We start from the raw sequence: 20,000 nt of genomic DNA, 5'->3' as shown, positions 1-20,000 counted from the left end.
TTGACATTCAGAGTTGGAAGGACAATTGTATCCATCGGTTTTAATTGCTCCATTTACACATCTGAACTTTTTCTTACAGTCTTGTTTCAGCCATTGAGCTCCATTCTGAAACGGGAGAAAATTTAACTTATTGAATTTGAGAGCTGGCTTAAGGTTTCAATGATTTGAATCAGGACTGCTTTAATATCATCACTAATGAAAGCAATTATTTAACTGTTTCATGTAAAATCTAACCCAAACTACTTATAGATGTCGTAAGTGCTTCTGGACACATTAGCATTGCTTCATTACATATTTAAATTGTTACAAAATAACAATATTGACAAAAGCAACAAAGCGGACGCACAATGACAACACCAACAATGAAAACTATAATGAAGGAGAAGAAAAAAACAAAAACATAATACTTTATAATAAACATAATTAACATCGTTATTATTATAATCATTATTATTATTAATATTATTATTATTATTATTATTATTATTATTATTATTATTATTATTATTATTATTATTATTATTATTATTATTATCATTATCATTATCATTATATTATTATTATTATTATTATTATTATTATTATTATTATTATTATTATTATTATTATTATTATTATTATTATTATTATATTATTATTATTATTATATTATATTATTATTTATTATTATTATTATTATTATTATTATTATTATTATTATTATTATTATTTATTATTATTATTATTATTATTATTATTATTATTATTATTATTATTATTATTATCATTATTATTATTATTTATTATTATTATTATTATTATTATTATATTATTATTATTATTATTATTATTATTATTATTATATTATTATTTATCATTATTATTATTATATTATTATTATTATTAGACAATGATTATTATTATCATTATTATTATCATTATTATTATTATTATTATTATTATTATTATTATTATTATTATTATTATTATCATCATCATAATCATCATCTTCATCCTTTTTATTCATTTACCTGATAATCCTTATTGTTTTGACGGCACTTGTTCTGTTGTTCTGAATTGATGGTGAAATCAAATGAAAACCAAGTTAAAAATAATACAGTTGATCCGTTTGTTAGATCATCAAAATTTCAATATGCAAAGGTCTGACAAAAGACCTTAGATTTGCCCTTGATTGGGTCAAGCAGGCAAGTTTTGATTTAAGCTTTTTAACGAGTTGACAAATACGTAAATATCTTAAATCAAAGCGAGTATTTACAACCCATAAACTTGATTTAATCTTGTTTTTACAATTCATCTTCCCCAAAGCCATTAATAAAAGGAGGATGTCTCAAAAATAATATCTAAGAACTGATTGAATTGAATTTGAAAATGTCAACGAGAAAATTTCTCCTGTCGTCTGCGTCTCCAATTAAACCACATGAGAGTGAATCACCAGTCACATAAAATTCCATTATAACTTTTAGCGCTGATCATGAACCACGATTGATGCTCATGCCATTATGGATTTTAATGAATGCTTACATCAAACATGAAATGATTAACAATTACAAATCAAAACAGGTGTCTAATTATGTTTCATGGCCTTAATTTTGAAATCCAAGTAATTTTTAGCTTACATTCCATTCCGACTTAATATCGTTTAGAGAGGGTTGGTAGGTCCTAGAAAAAAGTTGAATTTAATACAATCTGGAAACAGAGACATGCAAATACAACAAAAAGCTGATATTAGTTGAAGACTGAAGAATGATAGAATTACTTACTTTCACAATTCTTGAGCAATCCTTTGCTCGTTCTTTGCTTCACTTTCCATCCAGCTTCACACTGGCATTTTCCGTTCTTACACTGGGAATTGCTGGGACAGTTGTAGTTGTACGTTTTAACACTTCCTTTGTCACACTTGAATTTCTTCTTACAATCGTTTCTAAGCCACTGGGCGTTATTCTGAAGAAAAATTCAATTTAGAAAACTTAAAATAGAGAAGTTAAATAAATGAGATTAACTTAACACCAGCTTCAAGTCAAATAAAGTTCAATTTAAGAAATGGATCAGGTAGATGCAGACATTGTCTTATAAAATTGGTTTTCAGTTTCGTTTTTCCAAGAGATTACTTTCCTTTTCTTTTTTTTTTCTTTTTTTTTTATTTGGACACAATCTCTACAGTTATTTTGTGGAGATGAATGCGGGCTTATATTATCGACCCATTTTTTTCTGACATTGCTATGCATTGTCAACTGTTTCTGGGCCTCCCTGGTCTTCTTCCTCCTCTGAGATTCCATACAAGAGCTTATCTTGTTATAGTCGTCACATGTCTTTGTAAGTCTAGGTTCTGTCTACCTCAACTTACACCTTCTGATTTGTATGTTTCTAGGGACGGAACAATTTACGGAGGGAACAAGTTTTTCTCTGTCAAAGTGCGGTGAAGCCGAGAATCGAGTGGTGTTTATGTCATTCATCATTTAACTTTTAACCATGAAAGCCTAAAGAGAAAAATCTTTTCTTCAGTGATGAAAAGCAACATTTTAAGGTTTCAAATTTAAAAAAAAAACAAAAACAAACACAAATTGAAATAAGGTATAAATTATCCCATTTAAAGGGTTTTTATTTAAATCGCAATATTATTCTAGAGGGTAAATACAAAAGTGTCTTTTGGCAAGTTGAAATAAGTTCATGTTAAGTCCCTAAGTCCATGACTTACATTGTACTCTTTGTTTCCAACCTTGCATTTGTTTGAACTTTGCTCTGGAAATAAAAACATATAATCGTGTATGAACTATTCCTTTGTCGAAATGTTATGATCATAAGACACATTTTTGATATCCATAATTTTATACCAATCAACTCTATCAAAATTAACATTGATGCATTGGGTTTAGTTTTCAAAAACTAAAATCATCCACCGTCGGATATAACTTACAAACACAAAATAAACTAAGTGTAAACTTAAACGTTTATAGGCAGATTAATACAATTTAGAGATATGTACTCAATAACATGACTGGCTAAACCAATAACAAAGAGCTGAGTGACGTTGATTTCGTTCCTTCTATAAAGTTGTTGTAAAAGAGAACAAATCCATGCCCTTTGGACTGTCCGAGCGAACTACAAATGTATTACACTATAAAAGGTATTATTTAAGTAAAGTACTCAATCGTATACGCACAACCGTATTTATCCTTATTCATCAATAGATGCTGTTTAATTGGTTCAGACAATCTCACAACATTACCATCTGGAAATCTGACGGAAAAACACACTAAACTATGTTAAAATTTAAATGTTTATTGTCCGGTTAATAAAGGGTAGTGAGAATTACTGATACACGTGGATTGCAAAAAAGGTATTACAAAAACCATAGTGACGTCAGCATCATTCTATCTATTGTCTGGTTACTATAGTTAAGTAATAATTAATCATAAACATGGATAAGAAAAAAGAATAGCAAAGACCTAAGTGACATCAGCTTTGTTCTATCTATAGTCTGATTGTTTGTTTGTTTTTTTGTGTCATTTTCATGAGCGTGGGTCCATCAAATATCGATCGATTTAAATTCTGACCCTCATCATGCAAAATACTCTCAAACCTGGAATATCGCAAATTCCAGGATTGATTGTTTTTGCCAAAATGAGAATCATTTATATCGATTAAAATTTGAAGTAGATCTATTTTCTGATTGAAATAATTATTCAATGTATGTATTTTTCCACAGTTCATCAGATTAAAAGAATAAAGTAAGTTTACATCTTTGTAAGGTTCTCTACGGCACTACTGTAGTTTGGTCTTGGATCAAACGTGTCCCACTACTACAACAACAACAACATCAACTACTACTAATGCAAGCACTACTACTACTACTACTACTTGTTCTTGTTAAAATTAGGAACCAGTTCATGCCATTGAGTGATAGTCATCAATTTGCTTACAAACCAGGACGTGGCGTAGAGGATGTAATTTTGCTGTTTACAAACAACATCTACAGGCATCGGATCACGCTAAGAGCTATTGCATGTTGCTTTTTGCAGATTTTTCTTCAGCGTTCAATACAATGCAACCTCGGTTGTTCAAATATTGACTAGTCTGAATTTAAACAAGTATATAATTGCTTGGGTGCTCGAATTTCTTACGGATAGAGCACAATATGTTCAATTAGGACAAAACAGATCTTCCTGTATAACTACAAATACTGGTGCTCCTCAAGGTTGTGTATTGTCCCCTGTATTATTCACAATATACACGAATGACTGTAGAAGTCAAAACCTGAGTGTCCCTTTAATAAAGTTTGCAGATGACACCGCTCTTCAAAGGCTCATAACAAATGGCAACGAAGTGGCTTATAGGCAAGAAATTGATAGATTTGTGTCTTGGTGTGATGCCCACCACCTAGAGCTTAACATAAGCAAGACAAAGGAGCTAGTGATTGACTTTAGGAGAGTGAAGGAACCGATAGAACCGCTAAAATTAAAGGACGAATTCGTCCAGCGAGTTCCTCACTACAAATACCTTGGTGTAACAATTGATGACAGGCTCAAGTGGGATGAACACTTGAAAATAATTAGGCATAAGATGTGCAGACGTACATATTTTTTATCAAAACTCTCTCAATTTAGAATAGATAAAACCCTCTGCACATTATTTTATAGAGCAGTAATCGAAAGTGTTTTGTCAGTTTGTATAACAGCTTGGGGAGGCAATTGCTTAGCAGTGGAAAGGAACAAAATAAATTCAAATATTAAGAAACCCATTAAACGCTATATAATTGATGTTGACGATGTAGATCTTTTATACGAGACATTTTGTACAAATAAAATAACTAAAATATTAAATGACCAGTATCATCCACTAAGACCATCAGTTATTATGTCAGAAAGAAGTGGTCGCCCTATCTCTATTTCAACGAAAAATGAGGTACACCGAAAATCTTTTCTGCCGTCCAGTAGTAGGTTTTATAACAACAAGCAATAATCATTTTATATAATTATTTCGCATTTTTAATTTCAAAAAATGTAAATATTAATTTATTAATTTATTTGTTTTGCAATCTTTTCAATTTTCAATGTATAGGGACAGTTTTAACTATTTTACAGTGTTGAAATTATTCATATTGTAAAGCGCAGCTCTGGTTATGGAGCTGTTCCTTTTTTTATATATACATCCTATTTCCAGTGTATTTTTATCTTATTGTGTAAATTATAACACGTCTGTACAAAAAAATTCCTTTTTGGGATGAAATAAAGTAGTATTATTATTTTATTATTATTATTATTACCATTAATACTACTACTACTACTACTACTACTACTACTAACAAGATATGAAGTGAATAGAAAAGTGCCAGAAGACAATAGAGAATAAAAATTTTTCCGGCGGTGGTGGGGTTTGAACCTGCGACCTTATTGGTACGACAACTCCGCCTGGCAGGTGAGAGCGTGGCTCTACCGTGTGAGCTATCCACGAACACAAAAATAATCGTTTCAAACACAAAGTCATTACTAGATCCCTCTCTCACCCACTTCTTGAGACCGCATATTCGTTCGTACACCACCATCGCGAATAATTTTGACCAGCAGTTAAGCTTAATAGCCAATATTCTCAACACAAACATATAACATAGAAACGATTGAGACATTGAGTATGCTCCGGTGTATGGGGTGAATTTTTAATTCAGAAATGTGAGTGGAGCAGGCACTTATGTTGGTAACAACAAGATATGAAGTGAATAGAAAAGTGCCAGAAGACAATAGAGAATAAAAAATTTTCTCGGCGGTGGTGGGGTTTGAACCTGCGACCTTATTGGTACGACAACTCCGCCTGGCAGGTGAGAGCGTGGCTCTACCGTGTGAGCTATCCACGAACACAAAAATATTCGTTTCAAACCCAAAGTCATTACTAGATCCCTCTCTCACCCACTTCTTGAGACCGCCGATTCGTTCGTACACCACCATCGCGAATAATTTTGACCAGCAGTTAAGCTTAATAGCCAATATTCTCAACACAAACATATAACATAGAAACGATTGAGACATTGAGTATGCCCCGGTGTATGGGGTGAATTTTTAATTCAGAAAAGTGAGTGGAGCAGGCACTTATGTTGGTAACAACAAGATATGAAGTGAATAGAAAAGTGCCAGAAGACAATAGAGAATAAAAAATTTTCGCGGCGGTGGTGGGGTTTGAACCTGCGACCTTATTGGTACGACAACTCCGCCTGGCAGGTGAGAGCGTGGCTCTACCGTGTGAGCTATCCACGAACACAAAAATATTCGTTTCAAACCCAAAGTCATTACTAGATCCCTCTCTCACCCACTTCTTGAGACCGCCGATTCGTTCGTACACCACCACCGCGAATAATTTTGACCAGCAGTTAAGCTTAATAGCCAATATTCTCAACACAAACATATAACATAGAAACGATTGAGACATTGAGTATGCTCCGGTGTATGGGGTGAATTTTTAATTCAGAAAAGTGAGTGGAGCAGGCACTTATGTTGGTAACAACAAGATATGAAGTGAATAGAAAAGTGCCAGAAGACAATAGAGAATAAAAATTTTTCGCGGCGGTGGTGGGGTTTGAACCTGCGACCTTATTGGTACGACAACTCCGCCTGGCAGGTGAGAGCGTGGCTCTACCGTGTGAGCTATCCACGAACACAAAAATATTCGTTTCAAACCCAAAGTCATTACTAGATCCCTCTCTCACCCACTTCTTGAGACCGCCGATTCGTTCGTACACCACCATCGCGAATAATTTTGACCAGCAGTTAAGCTTAATAGCCAATATTCTCAACACAAACATATAACATAGAAACGATTGAGACATTGAGTATGCTCCGGTGTATGGGGTGAATTTTTAATTCAGAAAAGTGAGTGGAGCAGGCACTTATGTTGGTAACAACAAGATATGAAGTGAATAGAAAAGTGCCAGAAGACAATAGAGAATAAAAAAAATTTTCGCGGCGGTGGTGTGGTTTGAACCTGCGACCTTATTGGTAAGACAACGCTCTCACCTGCCAGGCGGAGTTGTCGTACCAATAAGGTCGCAGGTTCAAACCCCACCACCGCCGCGAAAAATTTTTATTCTCTATTGTCTTCTGGCACTTTTCTATTCACTTCATATCTTGTTGTTACCAACATAAGTGGCTGCTCCACTCACTTTTCTGAATTAAAAATACTACTACTACTACTACACTGCTACTAGTCGTAGTAGTAGTACTACTACTACTACTACTACTACTACTAATACTAATACCATTACTACTGTATTCTACTTTCAGCTTACTTTTCATTCAGAGCTAGTATCGTTCAGAGAGAGTTGATCACGTATTTCCAGGAGAAAATTTTAATTTAATATACTCTAGGGAAAGAGACATTGAATTACAACAAAAAGCTGATATAGGTTGAAGACTGAAGAATGATAGAATTACTTACTTTCACAATTCTTGAGCAATCCTTTGCTCGTTCTTTGCTTCACTTTCCATCCAGCGTTACACTGGCATTGTCCGTTCTTACACTGGGAATTGCTGGGACAGTTGTAGTTGTACGTTTTAACACTTCCTTTGTCACACTTGAATTTCTTCTTACAATCGTTTCTAAGCCACTGGGCATTATTCTGAAAAAAAAATTAATTTAGAAAACTAAAAATAAAGAAGTTAAATAAATGAGACTAACTTAACACCAGCTTCAAGTAAAATAAAGTTCAATTTAAGAAATGGATCAGGAAGATGCAGACATTATTTTATAAAATTCGTTTTCAGTTTGGTTTTTTCCAAGAGATTACTTTCCTTTTCTTTTTTTCTTTATTTTTTAAATTTGGACACAATCTCCACAGTTTTTTTGGAGATGAATGCTGGCAAATATTATCGACACATTTTTTTCTGACATTGCTATGCATTGTCAACTGTTTCTGGCCCTCCCTGGTCTTCTTCCTCCTCTGAGATTCCATACAAGAGCTTATCTTGTGATAGTCGTCACATGTCTTTGTAAGTCTAGGTTCTGTCTACCTCAACTTACACCTTATGATTTGTATGGTTCTAGGGACGACACAAAAATTTGCGGATCGCAAAAGTTTTTCTCTGTCAAAGTGCGGTGAAGCCGAGAATGGAGTGGTGTTTATTTCATTCATCATTTAACTTTTAACCATGAAATCCTGCAGACAAAAATCTTTTCTTCAGTGATGAAAAGCAACATTTTAAGGTTTAAAATTTAAAAAAAAACAAAAAACAAATTGAAATAGCGTATAAATTATCCCATTTAAAGGGTTTTTATTTAAATCACAATATTATTCTAGAGGGTAAATACAAAAGTGTCTTTTGGCAAGTTGAAATAAGTTCATGTTAAGTCCCTAAGTCCATGACTTACATTGTACTCTTTGTTTCCAACCTTGCATTTGTTTGAACTTTGCTCTGGAAATAAAAACATATAATCGTGTATGAACTATTCCTTTGTCGAAATGTTATGATGATAAGACACATTTTAGAAATCCATAATTTTATACCAATCAACTCTATCAAAATTAACATTGATGCATTGGGTTTAGTTTTCAAAAACTAAAATCATCCGGCCGTCGGATATAACTTACAAACACAAAATAAACTAAGTATAAACTTAAACGTTTATAGGTTGATTAATACAATTTAGAGATAGGTACTCAATAACATGACTGGCTAAACCAATAACAAAGAGCTGAGTGACGTTGATTTCGTTCCTTCTATAAAGTTGCTGTACAAGAGAACAAATCCATGCCCTTTGGACTGTCCGAGCGAACTACAAATGCATTACACTATAAAAGGTATTATTTAAGTAACGTACTCAATCGTATACGCACAACCGTATTTATCCTTATTCATCAATAGATGCTGTTTAATTGGTTCAGACAATCTCAAAACATTACCATCCGGAAATATGACGGAAAAACATACTAAACTATGTTAAAATTTAAACGTTTATTGTCCGGTTAAATAAGGGTAGTGAGAATTACTGATAAACGTGGATTGCAAAAAAATTTATTACAAAAACCCTAGTGACGTCAGCATAATTCTATCTATTGTCGGGTTACTATAGTTAAGTAATAATTAATCATAAACATGGATAAGAAAAAAAGAATAGCAAAGACCTGAGTGACATCATCTTTGTTCTATCTATAGTCTGATTGGTTTTTGACGTGATTTTCATGAGCGTGGGTCCATTAAATATCGATCGATTTAAATTCTGACCCTCATCATGCAAAATACTCTCAAACCTGGAATATCGCAAAGTCCAGGATTGATTGTTTTTGCCAAAATGAGAATCATTTATATCGATTAAAATTTGAAGTAAAATCTATTTTCTGTTTGAAATAATTATTCAATGTATGTGTTTTTCCACAGTTCATCAGATTAAAAGAATAAAGTAAGTTTACATCTTTGTAAGGTTCTCTACTGCACTACTGTAGTTTGGTCTTGGATCAAACGGACCCACTACTACAACAACAACAACATCAACTACTACTACTGCAAGCACTACTACTACTACAACCATTAGTACTACTACTACTACTACTACTACTACTACTACTACTACTACTACTACTACTGCTGCTGCTACTACTACTACTACTACTACTACTACTACTACTACTACTGCTACTACTACTACTACTACTACTAACACTACTACTACTACTACTACTACTACTACTACTACTACTACTGCTGCACTACTACTACTACTACTACTACTACTACTACTACTACTACTACTACTACTACTACTACTACTACTACTACTACCACACTACTACTAGTCGTAGTAGTAGTACTACTACTACGACTAGTAGTAGTGTGGTAGTACTACTACTACTACTAATACTAATACTATTACTACTGTATTCTACTTTTAGCTTACTTTCCATTCGGAGCTAGTATCGTTCAGAGAGAGTTGATCACGTATTTCCAGGAGAATATTTTAATTTGATATACTCTAGGGAAAGAGACATTGAATAACAACAAAAAGCTGATATAAGTTGAAGACTGAAGAATGATAGAATTACTTACTTTCACAATTCTTGAGCAATCCTTTGCTCGTTCTTTGCTTCACTTTCCATCCAGCGTTACACTGGCATTGTCCGTTCTTACACTGGGAATTGCTGGGACAGTTGTAGTTGTACGTTTTAACACTTCCTTTGTCACACTTGAATTTCTTCTTACAATCGTTTCTAAGCCATTGGGCATTATTCTGAAAAAAAAATTAATTTAGAAAACTTAAAATAAAGAAGTTAAATAAATGAGACTAACTTAACACCAGCTTCAAGTCAAATAAAGTTCAATTTAAGAAATGGATCAGGAAGATGCAGACATTGTCTTATAAAATTGGTTTTCAGTTTCGTTTTTCCAAGAGATTACTTTCCTTTTCTTTTTTTCCTTTTTTTTATTTGGAGACAATCTCTACAGTAATTTTGTGGAGATGAATGCGGGCACATATTATCGACCCATTTTTTTCTGACATTGCTATGCATTGTCAACTGTTTCTGGGCCTCCCTGGTCTTCTTCCTCCTCTGAGATTTCATACAAGAGCTTATCTTGTGATAGTCGTCACATGTCTTTGAAAGTCTAGGTTCTGTCTACCTCAACTTACACCTTATGATTTGTATGATTCTAGGGACGACACAATTTACGGAGGGTACAAGTCTTTCTCTGTCAAAGTGCGGTAAAGCCGAGAATGGAGTGGTGTTTATTTCATTCATCATTTAACTTTTAACCATGAAATCCTAAAGACAAAAATCTTTTCTTCAGCGATGAAAAGCAACATTTTAAGGTTTAAAATTTTTTAAAAACAAAAAACAAATTGAAATAGGGTATAAATTATCCCATTTAAAGGGTTTTTATTTAAATCACAATATTATTCAAGAGGGTAAAGAGAAAAGTGTCTTTTGGCAAGTTGAAATAAGTTCATGTTAAGTCCCTAAGTCCATGACTTACATTGTACTCTTTGTTTCCAACCTTGCATTTGTTTGAACTTTGCTCTGGAAATAAAAACATATAATCGTGTATGAACTATTCCTTTGTCGAAATGTTATGATGATAAGATACATTTTAGAAATCCATAATTTTATACCAATCAACTCTATCAAAATTAACATTGATGAATTGGGTTTAGTTTTGAAAAACTAAAATCATCCGGCCGTCGGATATAACTTACAAACACAAAATGAACTAAGTATAAACTTAAACGTTTATAGGCAGATTAATACAATTTAGAGATATGTACTCAATAACATGACTGGCTAAACCAATAACAAAGAGCTGGGTGACGTTGATTTCGTTCCTTCTATAAAGTTGTTGTAAAAGAGAACAAATCCATGCCCTTTGGACTGTCCGAGCGAACTACAAATGTATTACACTATAAAAGGTATTATTTAAGTAACGTACTCAATCGTATTCGCACAACCGTATTTATCCTTATTCATCAATAGATGCTGTTTAATTGGTTCAGACAATCTCACAACATTACCATCCGGAAATATGACGGAATAACACACTAAACTATGTTTAAACTTAAACGTTTATAGTCTGGTTAATAAAGGGTAGTGAGAATTACTGATAAACGTGGATTGCAAAAAATGTATTACAAAAACCCTAGTGACGTCAGCATAATTCTATCTATTGTCTGGTTACTATAGTTAAGTAATAATTAATCATAAACATGGATAAGAAAAAAGAATAGCAAAGACCTGAGTGACATCAGCTTTGTTCTATCTATAGTCTGATTGTTTGTTTTTTTTTGTGTCATTTTCATGAGCGTGGGTCCATTAAATATCGATCGATTTAAATTCTGACCCTCATCATGCAAAATACTCTCAAACCTGGAATATCGCAAATTCCAGGATTGATTGTTTTTGCCAAAATGAGAATCATTTATATCGATTAAAATTTGAAAGACAATCTATTTTCTGATTGAAATAATTATTCAATGTATGTGTTTTTCAACAGTTCATCAGATTAAAAGAATAAAGTAAGTTTACATCTTTGTAAGGTTCTCTACGGCACTACTGTAGTTTGGTCTTGGATCAAACGTGTCCCACTACTACAACAACAACAACAACAGCAACATCAACTACTACTACTGCAAGCACTACTACTACTACAACCATTACTACTACTACTACTACTACTACTACTACTACTACTACTACTACTACTACTAATAATAATAATAATAATAATAATAATACTATATTCTATTTTAGCTTACTTTCCATTCGGAGCTAGTATCGTTCAGAGAGAGTTGATCACGTATTTCCAGGAGAAAATTTTAATTTAATATACTCTAGGGAAAGAGACATTGAATTAAAACAAAAAGCTGATATAAGTTGAAGACTGAAGAATGATAGAATTACTTACTTTCACAATTCTTGAGCAATCCTTTGCTCGTTCTTTGCTTCACTTTCCATCCAGCGTTACACTGGCATTGTCCGTTCTTACACTGGGAATTGCTGGGACAGTTGTAGTTGTACGTTTTAACACTTCCTTTGTCACACTTGAATTTCTTCTTACAATCGTTTCTAAGCCACTGGGCGTTATTCTGAAGAAGAATTCAATTTAGAAAACTTATAATAAAGAAGTTAAATAAAAGAGACTAACTTAACACCAGCTTCAAGTCCCATAAAGTTCAATTTAAGAAATGGATCAGGAAGATGCAGACATTGTCTTATAAAATTGGTTTTCAGTTTCGTTTTTCCAAGAGATTACTTTCCTTTTCTTGTTTTCCTTTTTTTTTTATTTGAAGACAATCTCTACAGTAATTTTGTGGAGATGAATGCGGGCACATATTATCGACCCATTTTTTTCTGACATTGCTATGCATTGTCAACTGTTTCTGGGCCTCCCTCGTCTTCTTCCTACTCTGAGATTCCATACAAGAGCTTATCTTGTTATAGTCGTCACATGTCTTTGTAAGTCTAGGTTCTGTCTACCTCAACTTACACCTTCTGATTTGTATGTTTCTAGGGACGGAACAATTTACGGAGGGAACAAGTTTTTCTCTGTCAAAGTGCGGTGAAGCCGAGAATCGAGTGGTGTTTATGTCATTCATCATTTAACTTTTAACAATGAAAGCCTAAAGAGAAAAATCTTTTCTTCAGTGATGAAAAGCAACATTTTAAGGTTTCAAATTAAAAACAAAAACAAAAACAAACACAAATTGAAATAGGGTATAAATTATCCCATTTAAAGGGTTTTTATTTAAATCACAATATTATTCAAGAGGGTAAAGAGAAAAGTGTCTTTTGGCAAGTTGAAATAAGTTCATGTTAAGTCCCTAAATCCATGACTTACATTGTACTCTTTGTTTCCAACCTTGCATTTGTTTGAACTTTGCTCTGGAAATAAAAACATATAATCGTGTATGAACTATTCCTTTGTCGAAATGTTATGATGATAAGATACATTTTAGAAATCCATAATTTTATACCAATCAACTCTACCAAAATTAACATTGATGCATTGGGTTTAGTTTTGAAAAACTAAAATCATCCACCGTCGGATATAACTTACAAACACAAAATGAACTAAGTATAAAGTTAAACGTTTATAGGCTGATTAATACAATTTAGAGATATGTACTCAATAACATGACTGGCTAAACCAATAACAAAGAGCTGAGTGACGTTGACTTCGTTCCTTCTATAAAGTTGTTGTAAAAGAGAACAAATCCATGCCCTTTGGACTGTCCGAGCGAACTACAAATGTATTACACTATAAAAGGTATTATTTAAGTAAAGTACTCAATCGTATACGCACAACCGTATTTATCCTTATTCATCAATAGATGCTGTTTAATTGGTTCAGACAATCTCACAACATTACCATCTGGAAATCTGACGGAAAAACACACTAAACTATGTTTAAATTTAAATGTTTATTGTCCGGTTAATAAAGGGTAGTGAGAATTACTGATACACGTGGATTGCAAAAAATGTATTACAAAAACCTTAGTGACGTCAGCATCATTCTATCTATTGTCTGGTTACTATAGTTAAGTAATAATTAATCATAAACATGGATAAGAAAAAAGAATAGCAAAGACCTGAGTGACATCAGCTTTGTTCTATCTATAGTCTGATTGTTTGTTTTTTTTGGTGTCATTTTCATGAGCGTGGGTCCATTAAATATCGATCGATTTAAATTCTGACCCTCATCATGCAAAATACTCTCAAACCTGGAATATCGCAAAGTCCAGGATTGATTGTTTTTGCCAAAATGAGAATCATTTATATCGATTGAAATTTGAAGTAAAATCTATTTTCTGATTGAAATAATTATTCAATGTATGTGTTTTTCCACAGTTCATCAGATTAAAAGAATAAAGTAAGTTTACATCTTTGTAAGGTTCTCTACTGCACTACTGTAGTTTGGTCTTGGATCAAACGGACCCACTACTACAATAACAACAACATCAACTACTACTACTGCAAGCACTACTACTACAACAACCATTATTACTACTACTACTACTACTACTACTACTACTACTACTACTACTACTACTACTACTACTACTACTACTACTGCTGCTACTACTACTACTACTACTACTACTACTACTACTACTACTACTACTACTACTACTACTACTACTACTAACTACTAACACTACTACTACTACTACTACTACTACTACTACTACTACTACTACTACTACTACTACTACTACTACTACTACTACTACTACTACTACTACTACTACTACTACTACTACTACTACTACTACTAATACTACTATATTCTATTTTAGCTTACTTTTCATTCGGAGCTAGTATCGTTCAGAGAGAGTTGATCACGTATTTCCAGGAGAATATTTTAATTTGATATACTCTAGGGAAAGAGACATTGAATAACAACAAAAAGCTGATATAAGTTGAAGACTGAAGAATGATAGAATTACTTACTTTCACAATTCTTGAGCAATCCTTTGCTAGTTCTTTGCTTCACTTTCCATCCAGCGTTACACTGGCATTTTCCATTCTTACACTGGGAATTGCTGGGACAGTTGTAGTTGTACGTTTTAACACTTCCTTTGTCACACTTGAATTTCTTCTTACAATCGTTTCTAAGCCATTGGGCATTATTCTGAAAAAAAATTAATTTAGAAAACTTAAAATAAAGAAGTTAAATAAATGAGATTAACTTAACACCAGCTTTAAGTCAAATAAAGTTCAATTTAAGAAATGGATCAGGAAGATGCAGACATTGTCTTATAAAATTGGTTTTCAGTTTCGTTTTTCCAAGAGATTACTTTCCTTTTCTTTTTTCCTTTTTTTTTATTTGGAGACAATCTCTACAGTAATTTTGTGGAGATGAATGCGGGCACATATTATCGACCCATTTTTTTCTGACATTGCTATGCATTGTCAACTGTTTCTGGGCCTCCCTGGTCTTCTTCCTCCTCTGAGATTTCATACAAGAGCTTATCTTGTGATAGTCGTCACATGTCTTTGTAAGTCTAGGTTCTGTCTACCTCAACTTACACCTTATGATTTGTATGATTCTAGGGACGACACAATTTACGGAGGGTACAAGTCTTTCTCTGTCAAAGTGCGGTAAAGCCGAGAATGGAGTGGTGTTTATTTCATTCATCATTTAACTTTTAACCATGAAATCCTAAAGACAAAAATCTTTTCTTCAGTGATGAAAAGCAACATTTTAAGGTTTCAAATTTTTTAAAAACAAAAAAACAAATTGAAATAGGGTATAAATTATCCCATTTAAAGGGTTTTTATTTAAATCACAATATTATTCTAGAGGGTAAATACAAAAGTGTCTTTTGGCAAGTTGAAATAAGTTCATGTTAAGTCCCTAAGTCCATGACTTACATTGTACTCTTTGTTTCCAACCTTGCATTTGTTTGAACTTTGCTCTGGAAATAAAAACATATAATCGTGTATGAACTATTCCTTTGTCGAAATGTTATGATGATAAGACACATTTTAGAAATCCATAATTTTATACCAATCAACTCTATCAAAATTAACATTGATGCATTGGGTTTAGTTTTCAAAAACTAAAATAATCCGGCCGTCGGATATAACTTACAAACACAAAATAAACTAAGTGTAAACTTAAACGTTTATAGGCTGATTAATACAATTTAGAGATAGGTACTCAATAACATGACTGGCTAAACCAATAACAAAGAGCTGAGTGACGTTGATTTCGTTCCTTCTATAAAGTTGTTGTAAAAGAGAACAAATCCATGCCCTTTGGTCTGTCCGAGCGAACTACAAATGTATTACACTATAAAAGGTATTATTTAAGTAACGTACTCAATCGTATACGCACAACCGTATTTATCCTTATTCATCAATAGATGCTGTTTAATTGGTTAAGACAATCTCACAACATTACCATCCGGAAATATGACGGAATAACACACTAAACTATAAACTTAAACGTTTATTGTCCGGTTAATAAAGAGTAGTGAGAATTACTGATAAACGTGGATTGCAAAAAAATGTATTACAAAAACCCTAGTGACGTCAGCATCATTCTATCTATTGTCTGGTTACTATAGTTAAGTAATAATTAATCATAAACATGGATAAGAAAAAAGAATAGCAAAGACCTGAGTGACATCAGCTTTGTTCTATCTATAGTCTGATTGGTTTTTGACGTGATTTTCATGAGCGTGGGTCCATTAAATATCGATCGATTTAAATTCTGACCCTCATCATGCAAAATACTCTCAAACCTGGAATATCGCAAAGTCCAGGATTGATTGTTTTTGCCAAAATGAGAGTCATTTATATCGATTAAAATTTGAAGGACAATATTATCTGATTGAAATAATTATTCAATGTATGTATTTTTTCCACAGTTCATCAGATTAAAAGAATAAAGTAAGTTTACATCTTTGTAAGGTTCTCTACGGCACTACTGTAGTTTGGTCTTGGATCAAACGGACCCACTACTACAACAACAACAACATCAACTACTACTACTGCTAGCAGTACTATTACTATTACAACTACTACTACTACTACTACTACTACTACTACTACTACTACTACTACTACTACTACTAATACTACTACTACTACTACTGCTACTACTACTATTACTACTACCACCACTACTACTGCTACAATTACTACGACTAATACAACAACTACTACTACTACTACTACTACTACTACTACTACTACTACTACTACTACTACTACTACTACTACTACTACTACTACTACTACTACTACTACTACTACTACTACTAATACTAATACTACTACTACTACTGCTACTACTACTACTACTACTACTACCACTACCACCACTACTACTGCTACAATTACTACGACTAATACTACTACTACTACTACTACTACTACTACTACTACTACTACTACTACTAATACTACTACTACTGCTACTACTACTACTACTACTACTACCACCACTACTACTGCTACAATTACTACGACTAATACTACTACTACTACTACTACTACTATTACTACTACTACTACTACTACTACTACTACTACTACTACTACTACTACTACTATTACTACTACTACTACTACTACTACTACTACTACTACTACTACTACTAATAATAATAATAATAATACTATGACTACTACTGTTACTAATACTACTACTAATAGTAATACTAATACTATTACTACTGTATTCTACTTTTAGCTTACTTTCCATTCGGAGCTAGTATTGTTCAGAGAGAGTTGATCTCGTATTTCCAGGAGAATATTTTAATTTGATATACTCTAGGGAAAGAGACATTGAATAACAACAAAAAGCTGATATAAGTTGAAGACTGAAGAATGATAGAATTACTTACTTTCACAATTCTTGAGCAATCCTTTGCTCGTTCTTTGCTTCACTTTCCATCCAGCGTTACACTGGCATTTTCCGTTCTTACACTGGGAATTGCTGGGACAGTTGTAGTTGTACGTTTTAACACTTCCTTTGTCACACTTGAATTTCTTCTTACAATCGTTTCTAAGCCACTGGGCGTTATTCTGAAGAAGAATTCAATTCAGAAAACTTATAATAAAGAAGTTAAATAAATGAGACTAACTTAACACCAGCTTCAAGTACCTACCATAAATGTTCAATTTAAGAAATGAGTCAGGAAGGTGCAGACATTGTCTTATAAAATTGGTTTTCAGTTTGGTTTTTCCAAGAGATTACTTTCCTCGTCTTTTTTTTTTCCTTTTCTTTTATTTGGACACAATCTCTACAGTTATTTTGTGGAGATGAATGCGGGCACATATTATCGACCCATTTTTTTTCTGACATTGCTATGCATTGTCAACTGTTTCTGGGCCTCCCTGGTCTTCTTCCTCCTCTGAGATTCCATACAAGAGCTTGTCTTGTGATAGTCGTCACATGTCTTTGTAAGTATAGGTTCTGTCTACCTCAACTTACACCTTCTGATTTGTATGTTTCTAGCGACGGAAGAAAATGCGGAGGGGACAGATTTTTCTCTGTCAAAATGCGGTAAAGCCGAGATTCGAGTGGAGTTTATTTCATTCATCTATAAAGTTTAACCATAAAAGCCTAAAGACATAAATCTATTATTCAGCGATTAAAATCAACATTTTAAGGTTTCAAGATTTGAAAAGAAAAACAAATTGAAATAGCGTATAAATTATCCCATTTAAAGGGTTTTTATTTAAATCACAATATTATTCTAGAGGGTAAAGAGAAAAGTGTCTTTTGGCAAGTTGAAATAAGTTCATGTTAAGTCCCTAAGTCCATGACTTACATTGTACTCTTTGTTTCCAACCTTGCATTTGTTTGAACTTTGCTCTGGAAATAAAAACATATAATCGTGTATGAACTATTCCTTTATCGAAATGTTATGATCATAAGACACATTTTTGATATCCATAATTTTATACCAATCAACTCTATCAAAATTAACATTGATGCATTGGGTTTAGTTTTCAAAAACTAAAATCATCCACCGTCGGATATAACTTACAAACACAAAATAAACTAAGTATAAACTTAAACGTTTATAGGTTGATTAATACAATTTAGAGATATGTACTCAATAACATGACTGGCTAAACCAATAACAAAGAGCTGAGTGACGTTGATTTCGTTCCTTCTATAAAGTTGTTGTAAAAGAGAACAAATCCATGCCCTTTGGACTGTCAGAGCGAACTACAAATGTATTACACTATAAAAGGTATTATTTAAGTAAAATACTCAATCGTATACGCACAACTGTGTTTATCCTTATTCATCAATAGATGCTGTTTAATTGGTTCAGACAATCTCACAACATTACCATCCGGAAATCTGACGGAATAACACACTAAACTATGTTTAAACTTAAACGTTTATAGTCTGGTTAATAAAGGGTAGTGAGAATTAATGATAGACGTGGATGGCAAAAAAAACTATTACAAAAACCCGAGTGACGTCAACATCATTCTTTCTACAGTCTGGTTAACATAATTAAGTAATAATTAATCATAAACATGGATATTCAAAAAAAGAATAGCAAAGACCTGAGTGACATCAGCTTTGTTCTATCTATAGTCTGATTGGTTTTTGACGTGATTTTCATGAGCGTGGGTCCAACAAATATCGATCGATTTAAATTATGACCCTCATCATGCAAAATACTCTCAAACCTGGAATATCGCAAAGTCCAGGATTGATTGTTTTTGCCAAAATGAGAATCATTTATATCGGTTGAAATTTGAAGGACAATATTATCTGATTTAAATAATTAACACAATTTAAGACAAGTACGTGTTTTTTTTTCCACAAATCATCAGTTTAGAAGAATAAAGTAAGTTTACATCTTTGTAAGGTTCTCTACGGCACTACTGTAGTTTGGTCTTGGATCGAACGTGTCCAAGTACTACAACAACAACAACAACAACAACATCAACTACTACTACTATTACTACTAGCACTACTACTACTACTTCTACTACTACTACTACTACTACTACTACTACTACTACTACTACTACTACTACTACTACTACTACT

General features: G+C 32.8%; 1 protein-coding gene across 1 annotated transcript in view; it reads right to left on the bottom strand.

Annotated features, from left to right (window-relative positions):
• LOC144966211 (uncharacterized) overlaps positions 1-20,000 on the bottom strand; it is a 119,460-nt gene that overhangs the window by 94,646 nt on the left and 4,814 nt on the right. Inside the window, exons 4-17 of the mRNA XM_078902392.1 lie at positions 18,754-18,797; positions 17,824-18,004; positions 15,842-15,885; positions 14,918-15,098; positions 13,305-13,348; positions 12,372-12,552; positions 10,950-10,993; positions 10,026-10,206; positions 8,353-8,396; positions 7,423-7,603; positions 2,696-2,739; positions 1,761-1,941; positions 1,011-1,051; positions 1-105 (exon numbers count right to left, since the gene is read on the bottom strand). The exon at positions 1-105 is cut by the window's left edge and continues 76 nt beyond it. Of these exons, the coding sequence (XP_078758518.1) occupies positions 1-105; positions 1,011-1,051; positions 1,761-1,941; positions 2,696-2,739; positions 7,423-7,603; positions 8,353-8,396; positions 10,026-10,206; positions 10,950-10,993; positions 12,372-12,552; positions 13,305-13,348; positions 14,918-15,098; positions 15,842-15,885; positions 17,824-18,004; positions 18,754-18,797 (1,496 nt within the window). The remainder of the gene's footprint in view (positions 106-1,010; positions 1,052-1,760; positions 1,942-2,695; positions 2,740-7,422; positions 7,604-8,352; positions 8,397-10,025; positions 10,207-10,949; positions 10,994-12,371; positions 12,553-13,304; positions 13,349-14,917; positions 15,099-15,841; positions 15,886-17,823; positions 18,005-18,753; positions 18,798-20,000) is intronic.

The sequence above is a fragment of the Berghia stephanieae genome, chromosome 1 (genome assembly GCF_034508935.2).
Source record: "Berghia stephanieae isolate SIO BIC M18660-M18661 chromosome 1, UCSD_Bste_1.3, whole genome shotgun sequence".
In the NCBI taxonomy this organism is placed as follows: domain Eukaryota; kingdom Metazoa; phylum Mollusca; class Gastropoda; order Nudibranchia; family Aeolidiidae; genus Berghia; species Berghia stephanieae.
This window is presented reverse-complemented; position numbering and strand designations above follow the sequence as displayed.